Raw genomic sequence first — 24417 nt, 5'->3', positions numbered from 1 at the left:
AATTGGAAACACGTGCGAGCACGCACGCACGCACGCACGCACGCACGCACGCACGCACGCACGCACGCACGCACGCACGCACGCACGCACGCACGCACGCACGCACGCACGCACGCACGCACGCACGCACGCACGCACGCACGCACGCACGCACGCACGCACGCACGCACGCACGCACGCACGCACGCACGCACGCACGCACGCACGCACGCACGCACACACACACACACACACACACACACACACACACACACACACACACACACACACACACACACACACACACACACACACACACACACACACACACACACACACACACACACACACACACACACACACACACACACACACACACACACACACACACACACACACACACACACACACACACACACACACACACACACACACACACACACACACACACACACACACTCCGTCCTTTAGATTCCTCACGGAGAAGACCTTTTTTTGTCCTGATCACACAAAAAGGACAACGTTAAAGTAAGTAAAACAAATTGTCAGATAGTCGCCATCTTTGAAATATGCAAAAGGTTCAGCCACACCCAGTCATAAAGATGATCATTCCAAAATGTTTCTAATTGTCAAAAAACATGATTTAGACACCAAGTTTGCATTCATAGCTCATCTGGTTCAAAAGTTCTAGATAAAACCTTTTTCAGGTGGCGGACTGGCGGCCATATTGGATTTGGCCACTATGATGACCTGGAGGGTTGCTGGCTTGGGCATGGATTCAACAAACATGAGTATTTTCAACATGTTGAGCACCTCAGAAAATCTGTAGCTCCAACGGTTTAGAAGATACAGTCATGTTCGAAGTAGTGGTCATTTAAAAAAGGGCATGGTCATTATCGGGTATTTCGCCCCGGATAGAGAATTTTTCCTAGTTCCCAAGTTGTTCGCGGGAGTCATATTAGCCAAGAACAGTTGAGATATTCTCTCCTAAATGAAGTGCATACATATCTTAGCCAGGTCCTCTACTAGTTGGAACTTTAATGCAGTCGAGTCCAAGGATCTCTGTTTGATGCCCCTGTCGTTGGGAGCATCAAGTAAGTTATTCCCCCGGGGAGCCCTCGGGCTCGTATAAAAGGCTTAAAGAAATCGGTTAAGCGGTCATACTGTATTGGCCGCTCCACGACCTCGACTGGCCCTCATTTCAGGTAGGGAAGAAAGATGGCAGAATTTTGATGAGAGATTAAACTTGACCTTTCAGTGGCTGACTTTTTTTTTCTCTGTGAGAGGCTGTGCTGCAGTCTCAACTCAATAAGTTCATGCTGTTTACCAAATACCAGACGTGAGCAAATGATGAAGATCAACACTAATAACACTTTGCAGCAGTGTTGATTTTGGCAGCAAATTTTGATTTAGTTTTAAATATAATGAAATATAATGAAATGTTTTGGTCTAGTTTTAGTCGACTAAATACCAGATTATTTTAGTCAACTAAGATGTATTTTAGTGGGCCTTGATGTTGTCGTAATGGCAGATTTTACACCTGGTTGCATGCTGAAAATAGCCGATCTACAAGCTCATCTTGTAGAGTATTTTAAAGATGTTTAGGCCTTAAGGGCTTATTACCCAGGCCATGTTTCGAGCTTGTAGATCTGCTACTTTTGAATTTGAATCCTGAAACGTTACAGTTTCTGACATAACGTGAGGTTTCCAGCCGACAGAGAGTAGACGATGTCTAGCTTGAAGGTGTTTCAACAGGAGCATGGACTGATGGTCAGCAGCGCTGCTGTTTGCTGACCCAACAGCACAGTGCATTAGTGCAGACCAGTGGTGGAAATAGTACTCACATTATCCACTTGAGTAAAAGTATCAATACGGCAATATACTGTAGAACTACTCTGTTAAGTAAAAGTCCAGAATTCAAAATGTACTTGATTCAAAGTAGTATTAAAAGTACCAGTACAAGTATTGGTGTCAAAATGTACTTAAAAGTACCACAAGTAGAAAGCACTCTTTATGCAGAATGTCTCATTTCAAGTTTTCAAATGTCTAAAAATCTTTTGAAAATAGCCGATCTACAAGCTCACAATGCTTCGCACCGCGACACATTGTGAGCTTGTAGATTGGCTATTTTCAAATGGCCGGAATGCATATAGGCCTGAAGTGTTTTGTAATAATAATCAAAGTAACTAGTAACTACGGTTTTCAAATACATGTAGTGGAGTAAAAGTACAAAATTTGCCTCTGAGATGTAGTGGAGTAGAAGTAAAAGTATTGGAAATAAGTAATAAGTACCTAAGTACCTAAGTACCTAAGTACCTAACTTTAGTACAGTACTTAAGTAAATGTATTTTGTTACTTTCCATCACTGGTGCAGACAGCTGCTCTATTGGGTAAACTGTTAATTACCCCGGACATCCACCATGCTGTTACTCACCACTCTGAACACACTCTCCCACTGGCTCCCATTGTCAACAAAGCGTTGGATTCCATTCTTTGAGCTAATTTGATTTGAGCAGTGTGTGCTCTTGTGTGTGCGTTTGTACCACAAGCACAAGTCAGTTCCATGTATGGCCACAAAAGGCGGCATGCCCATATGGACATACTGATGACATCAGCAATATCCATATATGGGCATAACAGGGACAAAGACTGACAGATGATCTCCATATACAGGTATATATTAGGAAAACTTGGCATTTAACCATTTCAGAATTCCTATTCTGGGGGGAACATTCACCAAAAATAGCCGATCTCACAGCGCGTCACAATGTGACACCTTGAGTAAAGATTTATTTTGGTGAAGAGTACTGTAGGCTGAAAAAGAACGCAGCAAGTACAGTTTAACTCTGGTCCACTTAACTAAGTATAGGTTAAACTGAAGTGACACTGATTAATCTCAAATATTATCAAAGTATTCCGAGGCGCCCCTGGACCTGTGTCACGGCAACGTCCCCTTGTGAGAAGCCCTGTGATAGGTTACCTGTAGCACCGTCTCTCCCGGCTGCATGTCGGTGAACACCTCGATGGCGTAGGACACCTCGGGGAACAGGGGCGTGTTGTCGTTGGCGTCGATCACCAGGATGTTGACCGTCACGTCACGGCTCCTCTGCATGCCGTCGAACGCCATCATCTTCGGGGCGCAGGAAACAAAAATTATTACAATTTACAATTACAATTTAAGCGCTCTTATCCATAGCGACAAAAACAGTGTAGTGCCTTCTAGAAAACTAGGATACCAGGAAAACAATTAAACTAGAATCTGTCTAAATAACATGCTGTGTAAATAACATAATGTAAATTTGAAACTATAAGTTAAGTCTGCCAGGTAACCAGCAATAGGCACCATAGCATTAGATCGTTACAGGCAATACGATAAACCTACACCGATATTTTCTCAGAATAAATAATCACGGCGTCTGTGCGTCCTCAGGTTGCGTGCCACGAGTGACGCGTGCCTTCATTTCTTTTGAATTTTGATCCCCGCCTCCCCTTCCGGTAACGACTCGATTGAGGAAAACTGGACCCCAAGAAAGAGGCAACAAGAATCGGGGGGAAAATTCTGTGTGGAGTTTGCATGTTCTCCCCGTGTCCCCTAATATAGGGTAGGTACCCTCACAAAAAACATGCAGTAATCCTGGTCTCTAAACTGCCTCCCCCTGGCCAGCTGGAGCGCCTGATGGGGGGGAAAGGAACTGGTTGGAATAACGTGTTCCTTCCATGCGCTACGTCCAACCAGGGAAACTCCCCCCCTGTCAGGTGTAAAGGAGCAACTTGGACACTCAGGCATGAAGGAAGCATGAGTTCAAGTCTGTTGCTCTCCCCATGTCCCCCATATATGGGGACTAGGTTGGTGGAGGGTGTGTAGAGCCAAAGATGGTTTATGTATGAAGATGGGCCAACTTCATTGGAGCCACTAGAGGCGAAATGGTACACAAAGCCTACAAATGGTCTCCTAAATATAGTAGGCGTGGTTTGCTTCTCCCCGACCTCCACCCTCCCCCCCTGACAACAACAGTGTTTCCACACTCAGTCTAGTAGGTGGCGGTAATGCACCATTTAGGTTTGCCGACCGCCATGAAACCCGATAGAAGAAGAAGACAACAACACTGACAAGTCACTTAACAAAGTACATTGAAAACAACTGACAAGGTGTACTTTTGAAATAGACGTTTTAGTTTCTCGAAGTCCTCCAACCATATAAATTCATGATTTGGATCTATCTCATTAAAAAGTCTCTCCCTAATAGAGTTGTAGAATGGACAATAAAAATGTCCTTTAGATCACACAGACTACATAATCTATCCTCCTCAACCGTGCCTACATATCTGCCTGTCTCAATATGCAGACCAAGTATGCCAGCTCTAATTTGGGCACATAAGGATCATTTCTAATCGTTTTAAATATGTCCATTCATTTCACATTATAATATTCACATATCATCTTAAATATGGGGTCAGAGCCCCCTATGTGTTGTCTGTGAAATTGCAGATGGACAGAGAGAGGCTTCCGGACTCATCTCAAATCTCGCGAGTTTGTTGCTGGGATAAAGAAATGTCATTAACAAAGTCGATTTTCTCCTAATTTGTCTCGCTAAAAGAAGCCATTTTACTATGAATATCTTGTAAATATTGTGTGCCTTGTGATGATTTGGTCCAGTATTTAGTTCAGTGACCATGGAGTTAAGGAATGGTTCAGAAGCTGTGTTCACGTTCACTCTCCCATTGGAAATGAATAGACTCCAACATTCTTCCTTTCTCCTAATAATGTTACCGCCCACCTCACGCAGATACAGGAAGTAAAGCAAAGTTGGCCTCTCTTGCTAATTCTCCTCTTGGGTAGAGCCCAGCATCACATTAGATAATTGACACAGGGGTGGAAAAATGGGTTACAAAATTGTGGGATAAAAAAATATTTAAAAAAAAGAAGAATTGAGGGCAGAGAAAGCGACAAAAGAGATGAGACTCAAGAAATATATCATGCAGTGGCCCTGGTAGGATCTGTCAAAATAAATTACAGATCCATTAACAATGTATGAAAAATATTTTACTATTGAAGAAGCATTTTTATATATATAATCAACTAAATCAATTACTCTGATTAACCATCATACTTGGTTATACAATGGTGCCGTACAGAAAAAGAGAAAATAGCTTATGTACAAGCCCACGGCAACTCGAGGTGAGATTGTAGATTTGCATTTTGTAAAAATTTAAAAACAAATAAAATAATTGTTCAGTATTTGGAATCGAGACATTTAAATAATTGTTATATTGATTTGAAGGGTCATCCACATTCTGTTTCTTGGCCTTTCCTGTCTCTTCTATCTCTCTCTACCGTCACAATCAATAAAGCAGAAATTCAAAAATAAAGAAATCTTTAACAATAATTATTTATTTATTTTGCATATTGTTGCTTTTGGACAGAAACCTCCCATCTCCATATTCTAACGTTTTGTTTGTTTTGTAAATTAATGCCCTACTTGATCATACTACAGCGTCACACAAAAGCATCAAAAGTAGCAGATCCACAAGCTTGAAACATGGCACAAAGCGACATGTTTTGAGCTTGTAGATCTGCTACTTTTACTAATTTTTAATTTGAATTCTCGAAAGTAACAGTTTTGGACATAGGTTTCCACGCGACAGAGACAATATTTGTTTTAAACATAGCAAAGTGAAAGTGCTTTGTCTCAAGGGCAGCGTGCCAATTCAGCTACAATTGAGACCGATTTTGGAAGAGAAGGTTCAAATGAACAGAAAGGGAATTCAGAAACACCAAACAGCTGTACAGCAAGGATATAGAAACAAAACAAAAGAAAGAAAGAAAAACAAAAATCCAGCTGAGCCTTTCTCCTAAAATTCAAAGCGTGTTGGATTGGAGATTGTGCGCGCGCCCGCGCGCGCGCGCACACGCACACACACACACACACACACACACACACACACACACACACACACACACACACACACACACACACAGCGAAGCGACTGACATGCCTAATAGTAATTAATTTTCAATGAGAGGCGAGCAGGCTGGTATAGAGGCGACGGGCCCTGTTTTCACCAGTGGGATACACACTGGTGTACTTGAAGAAAATGTGTCGGATTCATACGCCACTTTGTGGTTTCCTGGCTGATGACTACATACCAGTGACTACAACATGACGTAAGTTACCATCCACTCCCGACCGGATCAGGAACCAGAAAATGGCACGCATCCCAGGCTAAGGCATAAGTGGTGGCCCTGACGTAAATAGGGCCAGACCAAAGCCTATACCGCTTGTGCTATAACAACACCCCGCTTATGTGACTGTTGTCACGGAAACGGTCGACAGTGTGACGTTAGGCCATGCACGTCACGTCACCCTATAAAGTATGGCGCATAGAAGCATTGAAGAATAATATTACAGGTAAGTATTTCATACAAAGTATCTCAAACTGCGAGTAAGTATTTGGAATCATATAAGAAGAAGGTACCTACAGTAGCTAAAACACTGAACTCAAGCTACTGACTAGTTCACAGCGCCCTCCCCCTAGCGCCTAAGGCAAAATACAGATCCTTAAACTATCCCAAACTATAAGGTCTCTCCAAACAAGGACCCTTATACATTTCACTGACAGTTTCCTGCAAGTACAGGAAATCTCAGTTACAGTGACAAAATGCCTCTCGCCTACAACAGCAGAAGACGATTTTATTGGCCAATAAAGTATAGTTTTTGCCCGCAACGGAGGCAAGCCATGTCGAGCGAATTTGAGCCACGAGAGGCACCGCCGAGCGAGGAAAAAAAAAAGAAAAGCTCACCACAATCCAGGTGTGTGTAGTCACACGCACGCGCACGCACGCACGCACGCACGCACGCACGCACGCACGCACGCACGCACGCACGCACGCACGCACGCACGCACGCACATTATTCTGTTAATCGCTATGCTATGTTGGCGAATTGAATACATAGGACCACAATGGAAAGAAGTCTCCAGGACTTTTTTGTGCCATACTTTTAGCCTTAATGTCTGACTATACCACGTGCTGTTAACATTAACTGACTGACACATTATTCAATCAATCAAATGAACAAGAGCTTGTGACTAAATAATAACTACATTGGATCCATTGGAACAAAGATTATTTTCCACCCCATTTCCTGAAAGGTTTTGGACATACAAGGTTTATGCAATGCAACACATTGCTATAGGTATGTGTTGACATGATGAAATATAAATCAACGTGCTGTAAATGAAATTATTGGATGGCATAAACAAGACTCAGTGGAACAGTCGTTCATTTCATGCTTTTCACAACGTTTCACGAACTCTACCACTGCACGTAATTTGCCATGGTTACAGGCAGCTACGCAGCAAGAAAACATACAGTCAGTAACTATACAAACAGTGCAAGATGTCTTGTCTATCACACCCCACCAGGCCAGATCAGCCAAAGGGATATGGCAGCGGTGGCCGAACGGATAGCGGCGCGGTCTTGATACCGGAAAGTTCCTAGTTCGAATCAGCCGTCCGACACGTTAAAATTACCACCGCTGAAGTGCCCTTGAACAAGGCATTGAACCACTACGATGAAATGTGTTCTATGAGCAGGGCCTGGCTGGAAACAAGTTATTGAGCTTAGCCCAGATACCCTGGGTAAATATAGATTTCATTTCATTTCATTTCATTTCATTTCATATCTTTCCGTCCATAAAAAACAGCTAAACCATCAGACGCCGATTGACTGATCGCGATTGGTGTGAAACTTTGCATGCACACTCCAGGCAGGCAACGAAAGAACCCCACCTTTCCTACCTGTCATTGTGCCACCATGAGGCCAATTTCTGCTAAACATGTTTTCTGATATTACTGCTATACAGACTTTGTCCAAACCTCGTACTCATGTCATGTGGTACACATTATCCATGTAGTCTCTGTCAATCATGAACGCAGTAAACTGACCGCCGTGAGACTTTTCACGCACATTCCCACGAGGCCAAGGAAATGGCCGCTATGACAGGTCACAACATAGCGGGTCAGTCAAGAGGAAGGGGGGGGGGGGGGGGGGGGGGTTACTGTCCTGTCCTTGATGTATGCCAATAGCAGTCGCTCCAGACACGTCTCAACCACAGAGGTGAGAGTCACACTGCATGGTAATCATTCACACACGCCAGCTGACATGAATGTGACAAATCATCTCAGCCTGGAGGGGGATGGGCCAGACGACGTGTGGGATGAGGGCAGTGTGCCAGATGTGTGCCATTTTGATGCGTTCTCACTGACAGCCACACACACACACACACACACACACACACACACACACACACACACACACACACACACACACACACACACACACACACACACACACACACACACACACACACACACACACACACACACACACACACACACACACACACACACCTGTGCAAATCATGTGTATTATATATGCCTCCGCACACACACAAATCGTATGTTTGTGTGTGTACCTTATAGTGGTCAGGAGGTATACACGCACATCCCAGTCAATTCAACAGGTGCTCGAACACAAGAGATAGCTGAAAAGAAGGAGGAAGTCTGCACACCGTTTTTCAAACCGGTATGCAGACTTCCTTCCTTCTACATTGCACACACATTATGGACACACCCAGCCAAAATGTAATATTCACAAAACAGAGGCCATGTGCATAGTAAACCCAGAACAAACAGTAGTGGTTCTTTGGGGATACTTGGCATGGAAAAACTGTGAGAAGAACCAACGCAATAGAAGACATCCAACTAGCCGAACAATTGATCTGTGTTGCAGAGAACACCAGTGTCTGTATGTTGTCCCCCCCGGGGAAGCATTCACACACAGGCTATTGTAGGCTTAAGTGATGCCTGGCGATGCTCTTTAAACGCAGGGAGAGAATACCTCTTGGGAGAAAGAAGCTATTTTCTTAAGACGCATGCAGCCGTCCCTTTGAGCAGAGCCCATAGAGACAAGCTTCTCACTCCAGTAAACCAGGCTTCTTGCCGTACGCATAACAGCAGAAAGTAAATTACCCCCTTTTTGAAAAAACACAGAATGCAGGGATTGTAAAGATTCCTTTATAAAAGGAAGAAAATCGGATGCACCGTTCAGTGGTTGATGGACACCCTATACTGCTTGTACAGTGCAGTAGTACTTAACGAGTGAAAGTGGAGCGCGTGCCGTTGAGAGTGTTCTCTGATGCAGTTCAGTGAGTTTGCACGTCTCCGTGGTTCAGTTCTTACAACGTACAGTGGGAGTGTTCTGAATACAGTTAATTCATGCATGTAGACTTAAAGCAGCATTAGGTAACTTTTCGAGGGGTGCTAGCCCCTCCAGTGCATGGCTTTTGAAGATTACGTCATACTGCATGGCAGCCAAGTCTATGGGATTTTTAAGGGTTATTCATAGTTAAGATAAGGTGACCACTAAAAACAGAGATATGTGTTTGGGTGAGCGGTGAAACGCGATTACCACCTCAGCGCTGTGTGACGCCATGTTGTAGTTTTCTGTGATCACCTTATCTTATCACCTAAAACTGGAGTATATGAATAGGCCTTTAATGTTTGTTTAGAGTACTTATGACGTAAATCGTTTGCCAGCCTAGTCTATGGAATTATATCGAAACCGATATTTAGAACCAATATCCGACTTGAGTGAGTGAGTGAGTGAGTGAGTGAGAGAGAGAGAGAGGAAATGTGGAAATGCACTCATAAAAACTCATAAATCTAAATATCATTTGGATTTCCAGACCTATATTCTATTGGAACTGCAGAAATGTAGACTCGCAGATTATTCAGAAAATACCTCAACTCAGGTTTCAATATTAAATATACAGAAAGATGTATTTTACAGCAGCAATGAATGAATGTCTCATGAGCAAGTAGCCTCGGGTCGTAAATATATGCAAATCCAACAATAACCACATTATAAAAACACTTAACAACACTCCTCTGAAACAGGTTGATGACTACAAGTATTTGGGTTCATATCTTTCAAACTAGGAAGGGTATGGCCTGGTCAGCCTGCAATGACTGCATAAGATCCGGTCATCCCAGCTTAGTAAGATGTTAAAAGTAAAAGTATTAAGGACGACCGTTGAGCCGATTCTACTCTATGGCTCCGAGACATGGACACTTTCAAAGAAACTAGAGAAACGGTTGGATGGCACGTACACCCGCCTTCTAATGAGAGTGCAAAATCTGTCTTGGAAGAGCCACCCATCGACTAATCTAATATATACGGCAACCTTCCCCGTGTTTCTTCACTAGTCCGATCCAGAAGAACACATGCAGTACCCCCCCGCTATTCATTTCAGTGGAAGTTGCTCAGTGGCGTGACTAAAATGTTAGGGAGAAGATATCCAGTTTATGTAGGGTTTTTTGCGATCGGGTGTTGCACTCTGAAAATAGTAGATCTACAAGATCATAACACTTCACTTGTATCAGTGAAGTGATCAGCTATTTTATTTTATTTTTTTATTTAAAATCAGGCAATACGCCGCCATCAAGGCCTGCCAAAATATTGTGTTGGTTTTGTAATACTAAATCAAAGTAACTAATGTTTTCAAATAATTGTAGTGGAGTAAAAGTACAATATTTACCTCTGAGATGTAGTGGAGTAGAAGTAAAAGTATAGTCAGGGCGTTGGGGTTTTAGGGTACTGTATATAAACGTACCGTGAAGGTGTAGGTCATCTGCGTCTCTCGGTCCACCGGTTTCTTAAGCGTCAGGTGGCGGGTGATCCCGGTCGGGGTTATTTCAAAGATGGTGGTGAAGTCGGCCAGAGTAATGGTTAACAAGGGGTCTTTCGTCTTCAGGCACAACATATATTCGGGGAGGGGGGGGGGATAAAAAGAGCGTGTTAGCATGGAGACATTGGTCATTATCCTGAGAAAAACTAAAACGACGAAATAGCACATCTGATGCGGCAGAGAGAGGGGGAAAGCACTTAAAGGCACTTAAAGAGTATGCAGCAGAAAGGGAACTGAGAATTGAGCCAGTGACTTGTTCCTCCGATATGAGCAGTTCCCATCCATTTCTGGATCAAGGCCCACTTGAAAGGCATTTGAAAAGGAACACAAATGTCATGGTAACTTTTCTTTAATAACCTTGAAGAAATGTGTTATCATTGTGATATCGATGAATAGGAACTTAAAGTTTAAAACGTAAAAAAACGATTGATTGATCATTAAAATAATAGTGAACACTCTCGACATTGGCCAGGCCCTGATCCAGAAAAAAGGTTGCGAACCGCTGCCTTTAAGCTATTTAGTTAAAAACACTGGCTTTGTTTTGTCTTATTGATTATGTTATCTGTGCTCAATCTTCACTCTGATTTGTTCATCCTCTCCAAAGACAAATTATCGGAGCATAGAGGGATGGATCATTTAGTGCTTTGGTTGTTGTGTCTTATTTGGGGAATGAGAGCCTTTTCAAACATCACAAACGGGACTAATGTGCTAGTAAATGTTGTGGTGTTGTCGACTGTGATGAATGTTGGATTTCACCCGTTTAAACGCAAGATTAAAGTGCAAGATTTCAGGTGGGCTAACCCAACACTGTCAGCAGCACAGGTTGAAAAACGATTTGGATTTGACTGGTCACCACTTACTCTATGTGGAGGGGTAGTGTGTGCACGCGCACGCACACACACACACACACACACACACACACACACACACACACACACACACACGCGCGCACACGCACACGCACCTCCCTAATACCCAGGTAGAAAACCTCATATCTATTCTTTTTTTTCATACTGTACTACACTGTCTATTTGTACGTCTCTAAATGTTTTGATGAATTGAACAAGGTGGACCCTCTTGTAAACAAGTGTAATGCTTAATTGGGTCGTCCACTCACATTTAACAGTCTTTGTATTGAGTTAGTTTGTGCTTGAAATGTACTGTAATTCTGCAAACTGTTTCAATCAATCAAAGTGTGTCTGTGGGGGAAACTTCATAACTACATCATATTCATTGGAACAGGTTCCTTTTGAACAGTTTTGGAGGTACAAGGCTGAGTAAATTCAAAGATCATTGCAGCAGACTAATTGAACCAAACAAGAAAAGAAAGAAGTTCAACCTATAAGGCTGAATGGAAACTCATCACAGCAGTGCACTCAGATACACTCCAAACACAGTCGTACGGCGAGGAGAACGGCATGTTTTCTTCTTATCCATTATGCTAGGGGGGGACATGAGGTCAGGGCAACCTGCACACAATGCCATTAACAAATTTTGAGGACGTCTCCGGCAAAAGAAAAAGGTTTCAGTCATGCACTTTCATATTCTGAAAGTGCACTTTCATATAGTGCACGTTCACTTTCATATTACGAAAGTGCATATGAAAGTGTATGAGCTGTCCGTTAAACAAACAAACAAAACACACAATGCAACCCTTTTATACCTACAGGAATATCACCGGGAGCCAGCTAGAACAGGGGAACACAACGGGTTAATACCGTATGACTCACGGACAGTGTGTGTGTGTGTGTGTGTGTGTGTTTGCATGCGTGCGTGCCTTGTGTGTGCATTTGTGCCCATCTGCAAAGTATGCCTTCTGTTATGCATTAGGTGCCAGATTTATGTCCAAGAACACAGATTTGTCCAAAATAGGCTGAATCAATCCAATTTAAAAACTTGACTGTTTATTACATTTTCTATTTTAGATGGAAGTATATATGGTATATTATATGAAAATAAGATTTAAGTCAAATTAAATACAAGTAACAGTAAGTAAGATGCACACAAATTAGAATTAATTTTCAAAACATTTCAGAAATAGCAGATCTACGGAACATGTACTGCAGGGGTGCCCAAAAGGTAGGCCCATTCCAAGTGCATTTGTCTTATACTGTACAGAATGTAACACGAACTCTACTATTCCGAAGCCCCCTCAGGTACATATTTAAACTATTTTCAGCAATGGTATTGGTGGGTAGATCTTGCCGAGCTGGTCATTTTGAAAGTAGCTCTCAAGTCAAAAAGTGTGGGCACCCCTGATGTACTGTATAAAAGCTTTAAAAAAACCAGTCTACAGTATAATCATAATGTAATGGCTCTAGTATGCGTCTGTTTACTGTGGTGTTGCTGTTGATTACATTTGCGCAGCAGTGGTGGCAAGTAACTAAGTACATTTACTTAACTTGGAGCCCGCCATTAGCGTGAATTGGCATTCACTTGCAGATCTGCTATTTTTTTAAAGATCTGTATACATTTGAAAACTTTAAAAAGGGGCATTCTGCATAATTTGTATTTCTATATTGCAGTAGTGACACTTAACAAAAATGGGTACTTTTTTACACTGAGTTGTGTGTGCGTGTGCACGCGCGTGCGTGCGTGCATGCGTATGTGTGTGTGTGTGATATTGACAATGTGGAGCAGCCAGGCGCTCCATAGCGTACAGTACCTCCTCAGCATCATTGTCCATGGCGATGATGCTCAGGGGCACAGTGAGGTTCCTGCTGGCCGAGATGGTGGTTCCCACCGGGGACGCCTCGCTGATGTAGCCCTGGTACTCCTCCAGCTGGAAGTACGGAGCGTTGTTGTTCTCATCTAGGATCTCGATGATCAGGTCCGAAAAGGCCGGCAGAGGATGACCGTTGTCCTGTTCAGCCTGGAGAGGGAGGGAGGGAGGGAGAGATTTTAAGCACTCATTTATCCATTGCGTTAGTTCATTAAAACAATCAATCACAGGAAATTAATTCAGGGCAACACGTCAGATCAGATTTGTGTATTCAGACACTGTGCGTCTATCTGCTTTGGTTGCAGCCTGTGGTAACGACATAACGACATAGGCTTGTGCAATGCTTAATTTATACTCTGTCGCTCAGCAAACATAGCAGTTCTACAATCTCACAACGTGTCACATATTATATCGAAGCTTGTAGATGTCAAGCTGCACACAGTATAAATCAGGCTTCAGTGTCAGAGTCCAGTCTTTAGAAATCTGATTTGAATAACTTTTCAAACCACCCAGGAATGTGGTTCAAATCTCAACCACAACAATCCGTTTTCATGCGTGTGTTTGTTTTCCTTTTTTTTCGCTGGTTATATTAAACCAGGCGACAAGGAAGCTCTGTTAATTTTATTCCAATCCGGATATTTGGTCTGCCAGTCTGAACACAGCCAAAATGCCGGCCCTCTAGGGGAAAAAGTGGCACCAGTGCCAGAAAAATGTGTGAACAACCAAAGAAGAAGGGCCCCCTCACTAACCAGGACGTGTATCCCCCCATAGCGGTGTTGTTAGGCATGGAGGGGCAGCAGTGCTCGGCGGTAGCATCAGCGTTAGCTTAGCTTGTTTTCATATTTTATAAGGAGCTACCCACTGAAAAAATAAGTGTACCTGGGGGGGCTTTGGAATAGGGAGGGAGGTGAAATTATGACAGGCAGTTTCTGCTGTCAAAATATGATTTGTAGTTTTGGAGTTATTTAACTTAAACGCCCAATGCATTCTCAATGGCAATAGCACAAACTTTGGCATGCTACTAGTCCTACATACTTACACCTAGAAATCCCATTAAACCTATTTAGGTTAATCTTACGGTGGACATGTTCCTGAAAAGGAATCTTTGAAATGTTTCATAGTTTTAGAAATAGTGCTTTCAAATTTGAGAAATTTATAATGGGGCTCAATGGCAGCTCTATGGCACGTCAGCTTACTGTGGAGACACGTACATGCTGGAACTTTTTACTTTGAAATGATTTGTAGTTTCTGAGTTGTTTTACTTAAACGGCCAATGCATTCTCAATGGCAATAGCACAAACTTTGGCATGCTACTAGTCCTACATCAGGGGTGCCCACACATTTATGACGTGAGATCTACTTTCAAAATGACCAGCTCAACAAGATCTACCCACTGAAAAAATAAGTGTACCATTGCTGAAAATATTTTAAATATATAATGTACCTGGGGGGGCTTTGGAATAGGGAGGGGGGTGAAATTATGACAGGCAGTTTCTGCTGTCAAAATATGACCCCCCCGTATGCATTCTCAATGGCAATAGCACAAACTTTGGCTACTAGTCCTACTCCTAGTTTGTCTAAAAGGGCAAAGCGTGCACGCGTGCACGTCGGATCAGTATGTAGGCTGTCATGTAAGTAAGTGTCACGCTTAAAACCATGAACACATTAAAACTGGGAAAGCATCTGTTTCATTTGAACCACATTAAGCATAATTTCATTCTTTGGGATTTCAAAAATACCAGATGTACAAGCTCATAGCGGGTATGTATTGGGGGTTAGCCTCATGTCTAAATTGATTAAAGTCGCAAAGAATAATAGTGCCGTTCCATTGGAGGCACAGACACAGATACACCAAGGCGTCATCTCTCAATGTGTCATTTCAATTACAGGAAAAAGAAAACGCTTGCATTGACTAAATTTAATCAGCGGTCCACTTAGGATTAGGTCTGCAGTAATCGGCAAGGCACTCAACACTGACGTCATCACCCGTGAGGGATACATGTAATCAGGGAGTTCTGGTTATTTTTTCTCCCCCCCCCCCCCCCCGCAATATGGGCGACCGGTGTTGGTTAAAGCTGCACTGCATGTAACTGTCCTCTTCTAGCCCGGATTTGAACCCGGTTTCCTGCGGAAGTGCTGACATGTTTCACCATTGAGCTAGTAGAGCCTGCCTGCATGCTTACTTCAGGGGATATAAGTGAATCAGACCTTCAGGTCAAAACTCGTGTCAGATCCTGTGTCTAGCTGAGACGTAACCTTTGACACAATCTAAATGTCTCAATAGAAGAGCATATAAGTTACACATATAAACACATATCAACACCCCAATTGTAGTTACAGTATATTGCATTCCCTGAAGAAGGCAACTTGTTGCCGAAACGTTGGAAAAATAAAGATTTTGATGGCATCGTGACTACGAGCTGTGCGGCCTCTCTCCTTTTTCAGTCACAGTATATATTGCATTAACATACTCTACCATACATATTGGACTAGATTACAATTTATTCATTAAAAAAGATTCATAGTGCCACTTTTAACTGGATCAATGGCAGGAACAAGGAAAAATAAACCGTGGTTGATTTGCCTGCGATGGAGTCTATCTGAATTGAATTTAGTCTCTTTCTGGATCTCTTCGCTCACTTTAACTGATTGCGTGAACGTAACTCCCCTCAGTCTGCGGTTTCTGCATACGGTAATCTGTACGCGATACAGGAACCCAAGCCCTCCAATTGATTGTGGTTGCGATAAAAATCCCATCAGGCTATAGGCCATGAGTTCAGTGTATTTCTCAACAGCACATTCCTCACGGTTATATATAATAAGAGTCCGATTTTCGCCACTGGCAGAGTCGGCAGACTCAGCAAGAGGCGAACCGTGCACCAGAATTGGCCCGGCAGATTATTTCAAAACTACATATATTTATTTGTACTATTCGTACATGTTAACATTTTTCATATTGAACCGACAGTGCCACATTAGCCTGACACTCAGTCTGAATTTTCATTTTGTTTCACTTCATTATTCAGACTGAAAGCCCTCCCCACGGCAGCAGTTTCTGGGATGGGCGTTGTCATAGCGGCAGTCTTCGGCGATTGGTTCATACCAACCAATCAGAATAGTAGGAAAGCAGATGACGTTGTCAATCATGTGGCTATGGCTAACCCATTTGCTAACCAAAAAAAACACAGCCAACGAGCGCTACTAGCATGTAAACAAAAGTGGTAAAATTTGTCAGATGATGTTTATAAAACCTGTCGTTTCTGTAAAGAAACTATCATACGGTACGTCGATTTAATAGCCAGATTGATACGGTCGTGAGTCACCGCAGTGGGGGCAGCCATGTTTGTTGTCTGACGCTGTCGAGTGAGGGGGCTGATGGCCAATCAGCTGCTGCGATAGGATTTTCGAACGACACTGACGCCGTCGTAGGGAGAGTCACCAGACCTGTATCGCCATAACATATTTTCTTAATGGGCGTGGATAGCGATTCAAGGCTGGAGCCAGGCTAACATAGGCTGCTATATTAACACGAGGCCTGCCAGGAACATAGACACGTAGAATAGCGCACGGTGCCACACCCGGAAAAGCCGTTTTAACAGCGATGTATTATTTAATGCATGTTTTAATACGATCGTATTAAAAGCTACCGTTCGTTAGCTCTGTTATGCTTCTGAGCCAATGGCCGCGGCCATTTTGAAGATGCGCGCGCATCCACTTACATTGCCTGCTCGGGTCGCTTTGTCCCAGACAAGCCTTTTCAACGGCCTGTAGCAGGCGCTGTGATCCACTTTTTCCACCACCGACCGAGAGAACAAGCACCAGCTTCGTCAACACACACGGAATGGTTTCATAGTAAAATGCGATTACGGATATTTGGTTCTTCAAAGTAAGTGTCACGCGCGATAAAACCCTGGCAGGACGCGGCGGAGGGATTGAATAATGGTAGCGGTCAAACGGTTAAAGCTATGAGAGAATACCCCAACCTGAAGAATGCGTATTATGCATTGCTATCTGCGGCAGTGGTTCTCAAACATTCTTGGCTCAGCACCCCTGCAATTGGACTGTTACTTTAAAGCACCTTAGATTAATGTCACATCGGCATGTGAATACCGGTATGTAAATATTTCCCCTTAAAATATAGCACGTCACAAGGAAAACCTGAGAGACGGAGCGGGGGGGAATCAACGCAAGTGAATGAGCAAGCATCACAGCCCTCTCCACCCCACTCACATGCTGTCTCCAACAACGTATTATAAGGCGGCCTGTGGCAGAGTTAGTATTAAAAAAAACATACAGTATACTATATGAATATCAATTTCTTAGATTATAATATAATCATTATAATGATAATAATATAATCAAAGGAAAATCTAAGTAATTAGAGTGTCACTTAAAAACCAGCCGACCACTGGTACTGTATAGTGGGTTGAAGTGGTTAATCCTCTCCAAAGAGAAATGATCAGAGAATATGCTGTATTAGTGCTGGGTGACGTTCAGCAGTAGTGTTTGGTCTCTTCTGTGGGAATAAAATACCTTTTAAACATCAAACATGAAGCCTGTTAGTGGAATCGGCACTATAGGGAGACCACAAGAGGGGATTGTTGAAGTAGCCTGGAATCCAGCCTGATTCGCTATACGTTCATATTTTTCTCGTGAGAAAAAAGAAGAAAATAAATGCAGCAAGCAGTCTGAATCCAAGGCTAATTGAGAAGAGCAGCGCAGGCAAACCACATTCGGACAAAATGCCCTAACAGTACAGGATTGTTCGACATGCAATAGCCTGCCATTGGCCATAAGATATTGTTGTACTTTTCCTTCCTTCCAAGCACAATCTAAAATAATTGTTACTTCATAACTGAACTTGCGACCATTCATAATCAAACCTGCACTTCATTTGAAAATGTATCCTGTACTACTTTTTCTTTTTTTTTTATTATAAATTATCTAATGTGATCCTGGGCTCTACACACCCTCCGCCAACCTAGTCCCCATATATGGGGGACATGGGGAGAGCAACGGACTTGAACTCATGCTTCCTTCATGCCTGAGTGTCCAAGATGCTCCTTTACACCTGACAGGGGGGAGTTTCCCTGGTTGGACGTAGCGCGTGGAAGGAACACATTATTCCAACCAGTTCCTTTCCCCTCCATCAGGCGCCCCGGCTGGCCAGGGGGAGGCAGTTTAGAGACCAGGATTACTGCATGTTTTTTGTGAAGGTACCTACCTTAGGGGACACAGGGAGAACATGCAAACTCCACACAGAAAGGCCCTTTCGCCAACCCCGCCTCGGGTATGGGCACTGATGACGCGGAGGAGGACACACGCCGCCAGCACCCACAGCATCCCGAGCGGGAATCGAACCCAGGACCTTCTAGCTGTGAGGCGACAGCACTACTACTATCCTGTACTACTTGAAAGTAATACTGCACTTTATTGTGGGGTCGCTACAAGCGGCACCACTGTAATATCGAAAGACCAAAGGTTTACTACTCCTACACACTTTCACTTAGAAACTCCATTCAAACTTTGACATGTTCAGCTTACTGTGGAATTGTGCGAGTGTACATGAAATGTTTTGTCGTTATTATTATATATTAGATATTTAACTTTTAACACTAGCACGTCGGAGCGGTCTTTCTGACCGATTTTGAGATTTAAAGTGGATTTTCTTTGCCCATGAATCCTGAGAAAGGTTCCCCTTGCATGACTTTTTCTAAATGTTCGATTCAAATCATCTGTTTTTCATCTGAAACGTTTTGTAAATATGATTTTAGGCATACTTATATCTACTATATCTGCACTTTTCCGTCCAAATTACCGCTCTTCCCCCGCAAGCAACCTCCCTCCCGACTGGAGACTAGCTAAATGAGTTCAAGCTAAATGGGTCATTTGCATTCCAACTACTTCCACACGTACTCGTACATTACGAATGTAGCCTACTCACAACATGTAGACTAAATGTTGTTTTAGAGGTTATAGGCTATTTGTTACCGTATATGCGGTTTGCAGAAATAAATGTATTTTTCGGAGAGCATGCTAAAATTAAATAGCCTGCTGATGTGGATTGTTCCACAGCCTATTGGCATATAAATATCGCCAGCTCATTCTAATCCGGATCATGTTTTTTTTAAATTTCAGGCTGTTTTCAATATATCCTGCAGAAGGCAACCTGTTTGCCGAAACGTTGGAATAATAAGGTTTATAGCATCGTGACTACGAGCTGTGCATGGTCGGTTTGACCCGACCGAAATTTCCTTTCCTTGGAGCGAGAATGCTTGCCGATGCCATTCCAAATAAAAATGTTTTTGAAATCATTCCAACGCGATAGACCTCCCGAACGTCTAAATGTTTTGTCAGTAAAAAGATAACAGTTAGTTCTGTCCGTCCGTCCTTTGTCTGTAAACTTTTCTGCAAGCGACCAGTGGAACTGATTTGCACGTACGCACGGCTCTTTCCTTTTTTTGGCACAATCAATCAAATATATATTAATTACATCGATAACACACGTGTAGCCTATAATGTTTCCCCCTCTATATAAAAATGACAATATATAACTAATGTCGTATTTCGTCTGACTCTGAGCAATGTGCCTGGCTCTGGCTGTTACAATAACGTGTGGTAGCTTATTTTATTGGCTCAATACAAAGTCGGACAGTGTTTGCTGCGCAAGGGTATTCAATATAGTGCTCACACCGTCATTATAATTATAGTTTGGTAAACTGAAATGAAAAAGAAAAAATAACTTGAGTTGTCCTGTCGAGTTGATACTGCTGCCTTGAATTAGTTGGAATGTGACATTTAGAAGACAATGGCAAGTCGTCAACCCCCCACCGCGGGGGAAGAGGTGTGAAGAGCATTAGAAGAGATGCAGGGAGAGAGTGGCCAATGGAATTGCACAAAAAACACGGTCATCATGACCGTCAGAGTAGTAGGTGAGTTTAGTTCAGACATGCTAGTGATAAAACTTTGGACCCTCCCAAATTCCTTCATACTTTCACAGAGAAACTAAATTCACAATTTTAAAAATCCACCTTACTGTGGACATGCACACTTGAGAATATTACTTTGAAATAATTAGTTTTCGAAATATATAACTTGAAGCGCCCAATGCTTTGTCAATGGCCATGAGCATTTAACACATTTTGTGCCCAAAACGTCTGTGGACGTCCTGGGTATTACCGCACGTGCATAGCCCAAGACGTCTGTGGACGTCTTTGAAAAAAAAAATATATATATATATTCTTTTATTCATGTTTTATTAAAAAAAATCAGAAAAATCAAAACACTTTTTTTTTTTTTTTTTTAACACGTGGTGCCAAAGTTTGTGTTTTCGCCATTGAGAATGCATTTGGCGTTTAAATTAAATAACTCAGAAACTATAAAACATTTCAAAGTAAAAAGTTCCAGCATGTGTCTCCACAGTCAGCTGAATTATAAAAAATGTGAATGGATTTTCTAGGTGAAAGTGATTTTGGGCAGTTTTGCGTGGGCTCTCAATGTGTTAAAGGGTAGCAACAGCAAAGAACACAAGTCAATATATTTTATAATGCTCTTGTAAGCTAGATTGGAGAGCCACTGTATGGTGGGTGAAACGCACACGCACGCTAATAAGAAGACCGTACTGGCCATGCAGCCACCGCAGTGTTCATTACCTAAAGGCCAACTTGCATGTATCTTACAGATAGCAGCATGGGGCAGATTGGTAGGGACGGGCATTTTGGCATTTTCTTAAAAAAAACACACCTGGTGTGTTCGTCAATGTGGCCTTTAGCATACAGTACATGTACAGTATATGTCACTTTAACACATATGGTATCTACGACTCTAAAGGCCAGGCCAGGGTTTGGGTAATAATGGACATCTTATGCCAGTGCTGTGCTTCTACATGAACTGCGTTACGGATTGAATTATACACTCGTAGCATTTTCTATTTAAAAAAAAATTAAAACATATTTTAAGAAAAGAAATCCTCGAATTTGGTCCTCGAACATTTACAAAATATATATATATTATGAATTAACCACTTCTACATTTTAATACAGCATTCTTTTGATATTAAAAATAAAATGTACTTTGTAATTTTACTTTTGAATACTGGACTATTCACTTGAGTATATCATTTTGGGTGGAAACCTCATTATGTCCTAAACTGTTACTTTTCAGGATTAAAAAAAAGCTTGCATATCTACTACTTGTAAAGGTCAAAACCACTTATGGAGTTAAGAGGTGTCTGCCTGACAGCGACGATAATATACTTTGTCCACCATTGCTCCTCAGCCCCTGGATGTTACTGTACAGTATGCTATGTCATTTAGACATGGCTAGGTTTGACATCTCTCTCTAGGTCGTCCTCAGACGAGCCCTCCATCGTCGCCTCCAGTCATCCCGGTTCTCCCTACATCCGGCCAGCTCGTTGGTGCTTTGCGCTCCTGCATCTTTCTTGAGTACATCCACGTAATGTTAGTATGGGACGTCCTCGTGACCGGTGCCCATGTGTTGGTTCCCACAGCACCAGTCTGCTGGCTGGGAGCTCTTGGTGTCTTTGGCAGTGTCCTGCAAGTCTCATTCTCCTAGCTGCTATTTTGTCGCTCACCCTGAATATTCCGGCATACAGATTCTCGTTGGTAACATATGTACTCTACCTGTTAACTGTTGTCATAGTTACTGTGTATAGTAGTGTTGATTTTGACAGCATATTTTGATTTAGTTTTAGTCAGTATTTTGAACACAATTCCATTTAGATTTAGTCATATTTTAGTCATCCGAAAGGTTTTAGTTTTAGTCTAGTTTTAGTCGACTAAATATTATGACTAAAATGTATATCTGCGTCCCGCAATTCCGTTGGAATGCCGATTTATACTAAGCTGTGTGCCGAAAATAGCAGATCTATAAGCTCACAAAGTGTCGCAGCGCTACACGTTGTGAGTTAAGGTGGCCTTACACTAGCTGATAATCGGGCATTTTTGACGCTCGGGGGGTGCCCGACCGCTCAAAGCGCGATCGGGATCGGCCCGATCAACATCAAGAATGTTTGATATTTGCTCTGTCCCGCTCCGATTATCCTGTAGTGTGTGGTGCTATCAGATTGAAAAAAATCGGCTAGTGTAAGGCCACCTTTAGATTGTGCATTACATTCACTCATTCACACACACACATTCATACACCAATGGCGGAGAAACTGGGAAACTAGAGTTCAGTATAAATAAATGCCCACACTGCCAAGGACGAGTTTGGACATGTTTTTCGTGTTTTTAGTTTTTACACTAGATGGCAATATTGACTAACCCGCTATTATTCCCCGCTCGAGTCCCAGTGAGACCAGAAACGAGGAAATCCCCGCTAAAAATTACCTCTCGTCCACTTCCATGATAGGGAATTTTAGAATGCTCATATCCCTCTTCCTGTATCGTTCACAGCCGCAACCACCATTCCATTTGCAATGGGCTCTAACTATTGAACAGATAGGCACAAGGTTATTTTTTGCACAGTGAACGTCTCTCTGATTATCAACGGTCGGGGGTGGATCGCAGTGGAGATGAATATTCTGTGACTATTTAAAAGGTAAGCAAATACGAAAAAAGGCTGGCAGAGGGTGAGTTAAAGCCTGGTGTTTATCTTTAGCCCTCACTGAAAACAGTGACTCGACCTAACTCAATAAAAAACAGTACCTTTATGTACGGAGAATCAATGAAGGACACAAGAAACTGACAGTACACTAAACACTGCGATGAACAAATTATACCAAGAGAGATAAAGGAAGACCCTGAATTCACACACCAACAAACATGACAGCCTTTAATAAGGGCACGACAGCAACTGATTATATTTGGACAATGTCTAAATTAAATTGGATTAAGGCATTGTAATCTTTACAAGGCCTATATTGTCTGTCCTGATTAAGGTCTTAACGACCGAAATGTCAATTTAATAAAAACTTTGGTAAGTTTTTGACATTGTGCAGGTCCTTTTCTTCGTATTTCAAAGACACCCTTAACTGAACTTGTATCCTACGCACCTGTCACCAACTATCTGAGGTGTGCATCAGCCACCTGTCACCAACCATCTTTTACCACATTGCCACTTCTTTCGATAATTCCAATTCACTTTATCTATAGAGCACATTTAAAACAACACTGTTGAACAAAAGTGCTGTACACTCGGTAAAAAACTAAAATACCAAGAGCAAAAAAACAATGCACAATAAACAGGACAACATAGACAGGCATATTGCCTAGTGGAAACAGCAACTCTTGGCCTTCGAATTCTCAGTGCAAGTGAGTTTTCAAAGGCAAGGTTTGGGAAGTTCTAACATGAGATGGAAGATTGTTCCACAGTGTGTGGGCGCTACAACATAAAATGATCTCCCCCCCGAGTCTTCAGCTTTGTTATTGGTGTGCATAATGTACAAATGAGAAGTTATTATACTGTACATCCAGAACAGTAAAACAGGAAGAAAAGGCCAGCAGTGATCTTCACCCACTTGTACAATTCTTGGTAAACATCAATGTCAGAGTGTCACATCAAATCTCAGCAGTTTTTCAGAGTGTAGCCTCAGGCAACAAGACACAAGGTCAAAACTAAAATGGGAAGAAGAACTTCACACACACACACACACGTGAGGACACTTTAAAATTAATCCGATTCTACCACCAAAGAAATGGAAGAAAGAAAGAAAAAAGAAAGAGCACGTAACAGATTCCACCACCAGAATACGTGCAACTTTGGAGATAACCTTCAGATGGCGAGATGCTCTCTGTGTCCAAGAGCAGACAGAATATGAATAAAGGTTGTAGAGGGAAGCGCATCTTGGCTGATACACAGCAAGCCTCACCTATTTAGACTTATTATTTTTATATATTTCTCAATTGTTTTGGCAAAGAGAGAGGGAAAAAATGATTTTTATTCCCTCTTTCTTTGCCAAGAAATCGACGGTAAATTTTAGATGACTTGAGTATTGCTATTTATG

General features: G+C 42.4%; 1 protein-coding gene across 3 annotated transcripts in view; it reads right to left on the bottom strand.

Annotated features, from left to right (window-relative positions):
* Window positions 1-24417, bottom strand: part of LOC306931686 (protocadherin-15-like) — a gene marked incomplete at its 3' end in the record, with an annotated part of 360480 nt that overhangs the window by 145428 nt on the left and 190635 nt on the right. For all 3 annotated transcript variants that reach the window (XM_079513231.1, XM_079513232.1, XM_079513233.1), the window contains 3 exons: window positions 13395-13601; window positions 10655-10789; window positions 2960-3109 (listed from right to left, as the gene is read on the bottom strand). In XM_079513231.1, coding sequence (XP_079369357.1) covers window positions 2960-3109; window positions 10655-10789; window positions 13395-13601 — 492 coding nt within the window. The remainder of the gene's footprint in view (window positions 1-2959; window positions 3110-10654; window positions 10790-13394; window positions 13602-24417) is intronic.

This window comes from Electrona antarctica (genome assembly GCF_951216825.1).
Source record: "Electrona antarctica genome assembly, chromosome: 10".
Classification (NCBI taxonomy): domain Eukaryota; kingdom Metazoa; phylum Chordata; class Actinopteri; order Myctophiformes; family Myctophidae; genus Electrona; species Electrona antarctica.
This window is presented reverse-complemented; position numbering and strand designations above follow the sequence as displayed.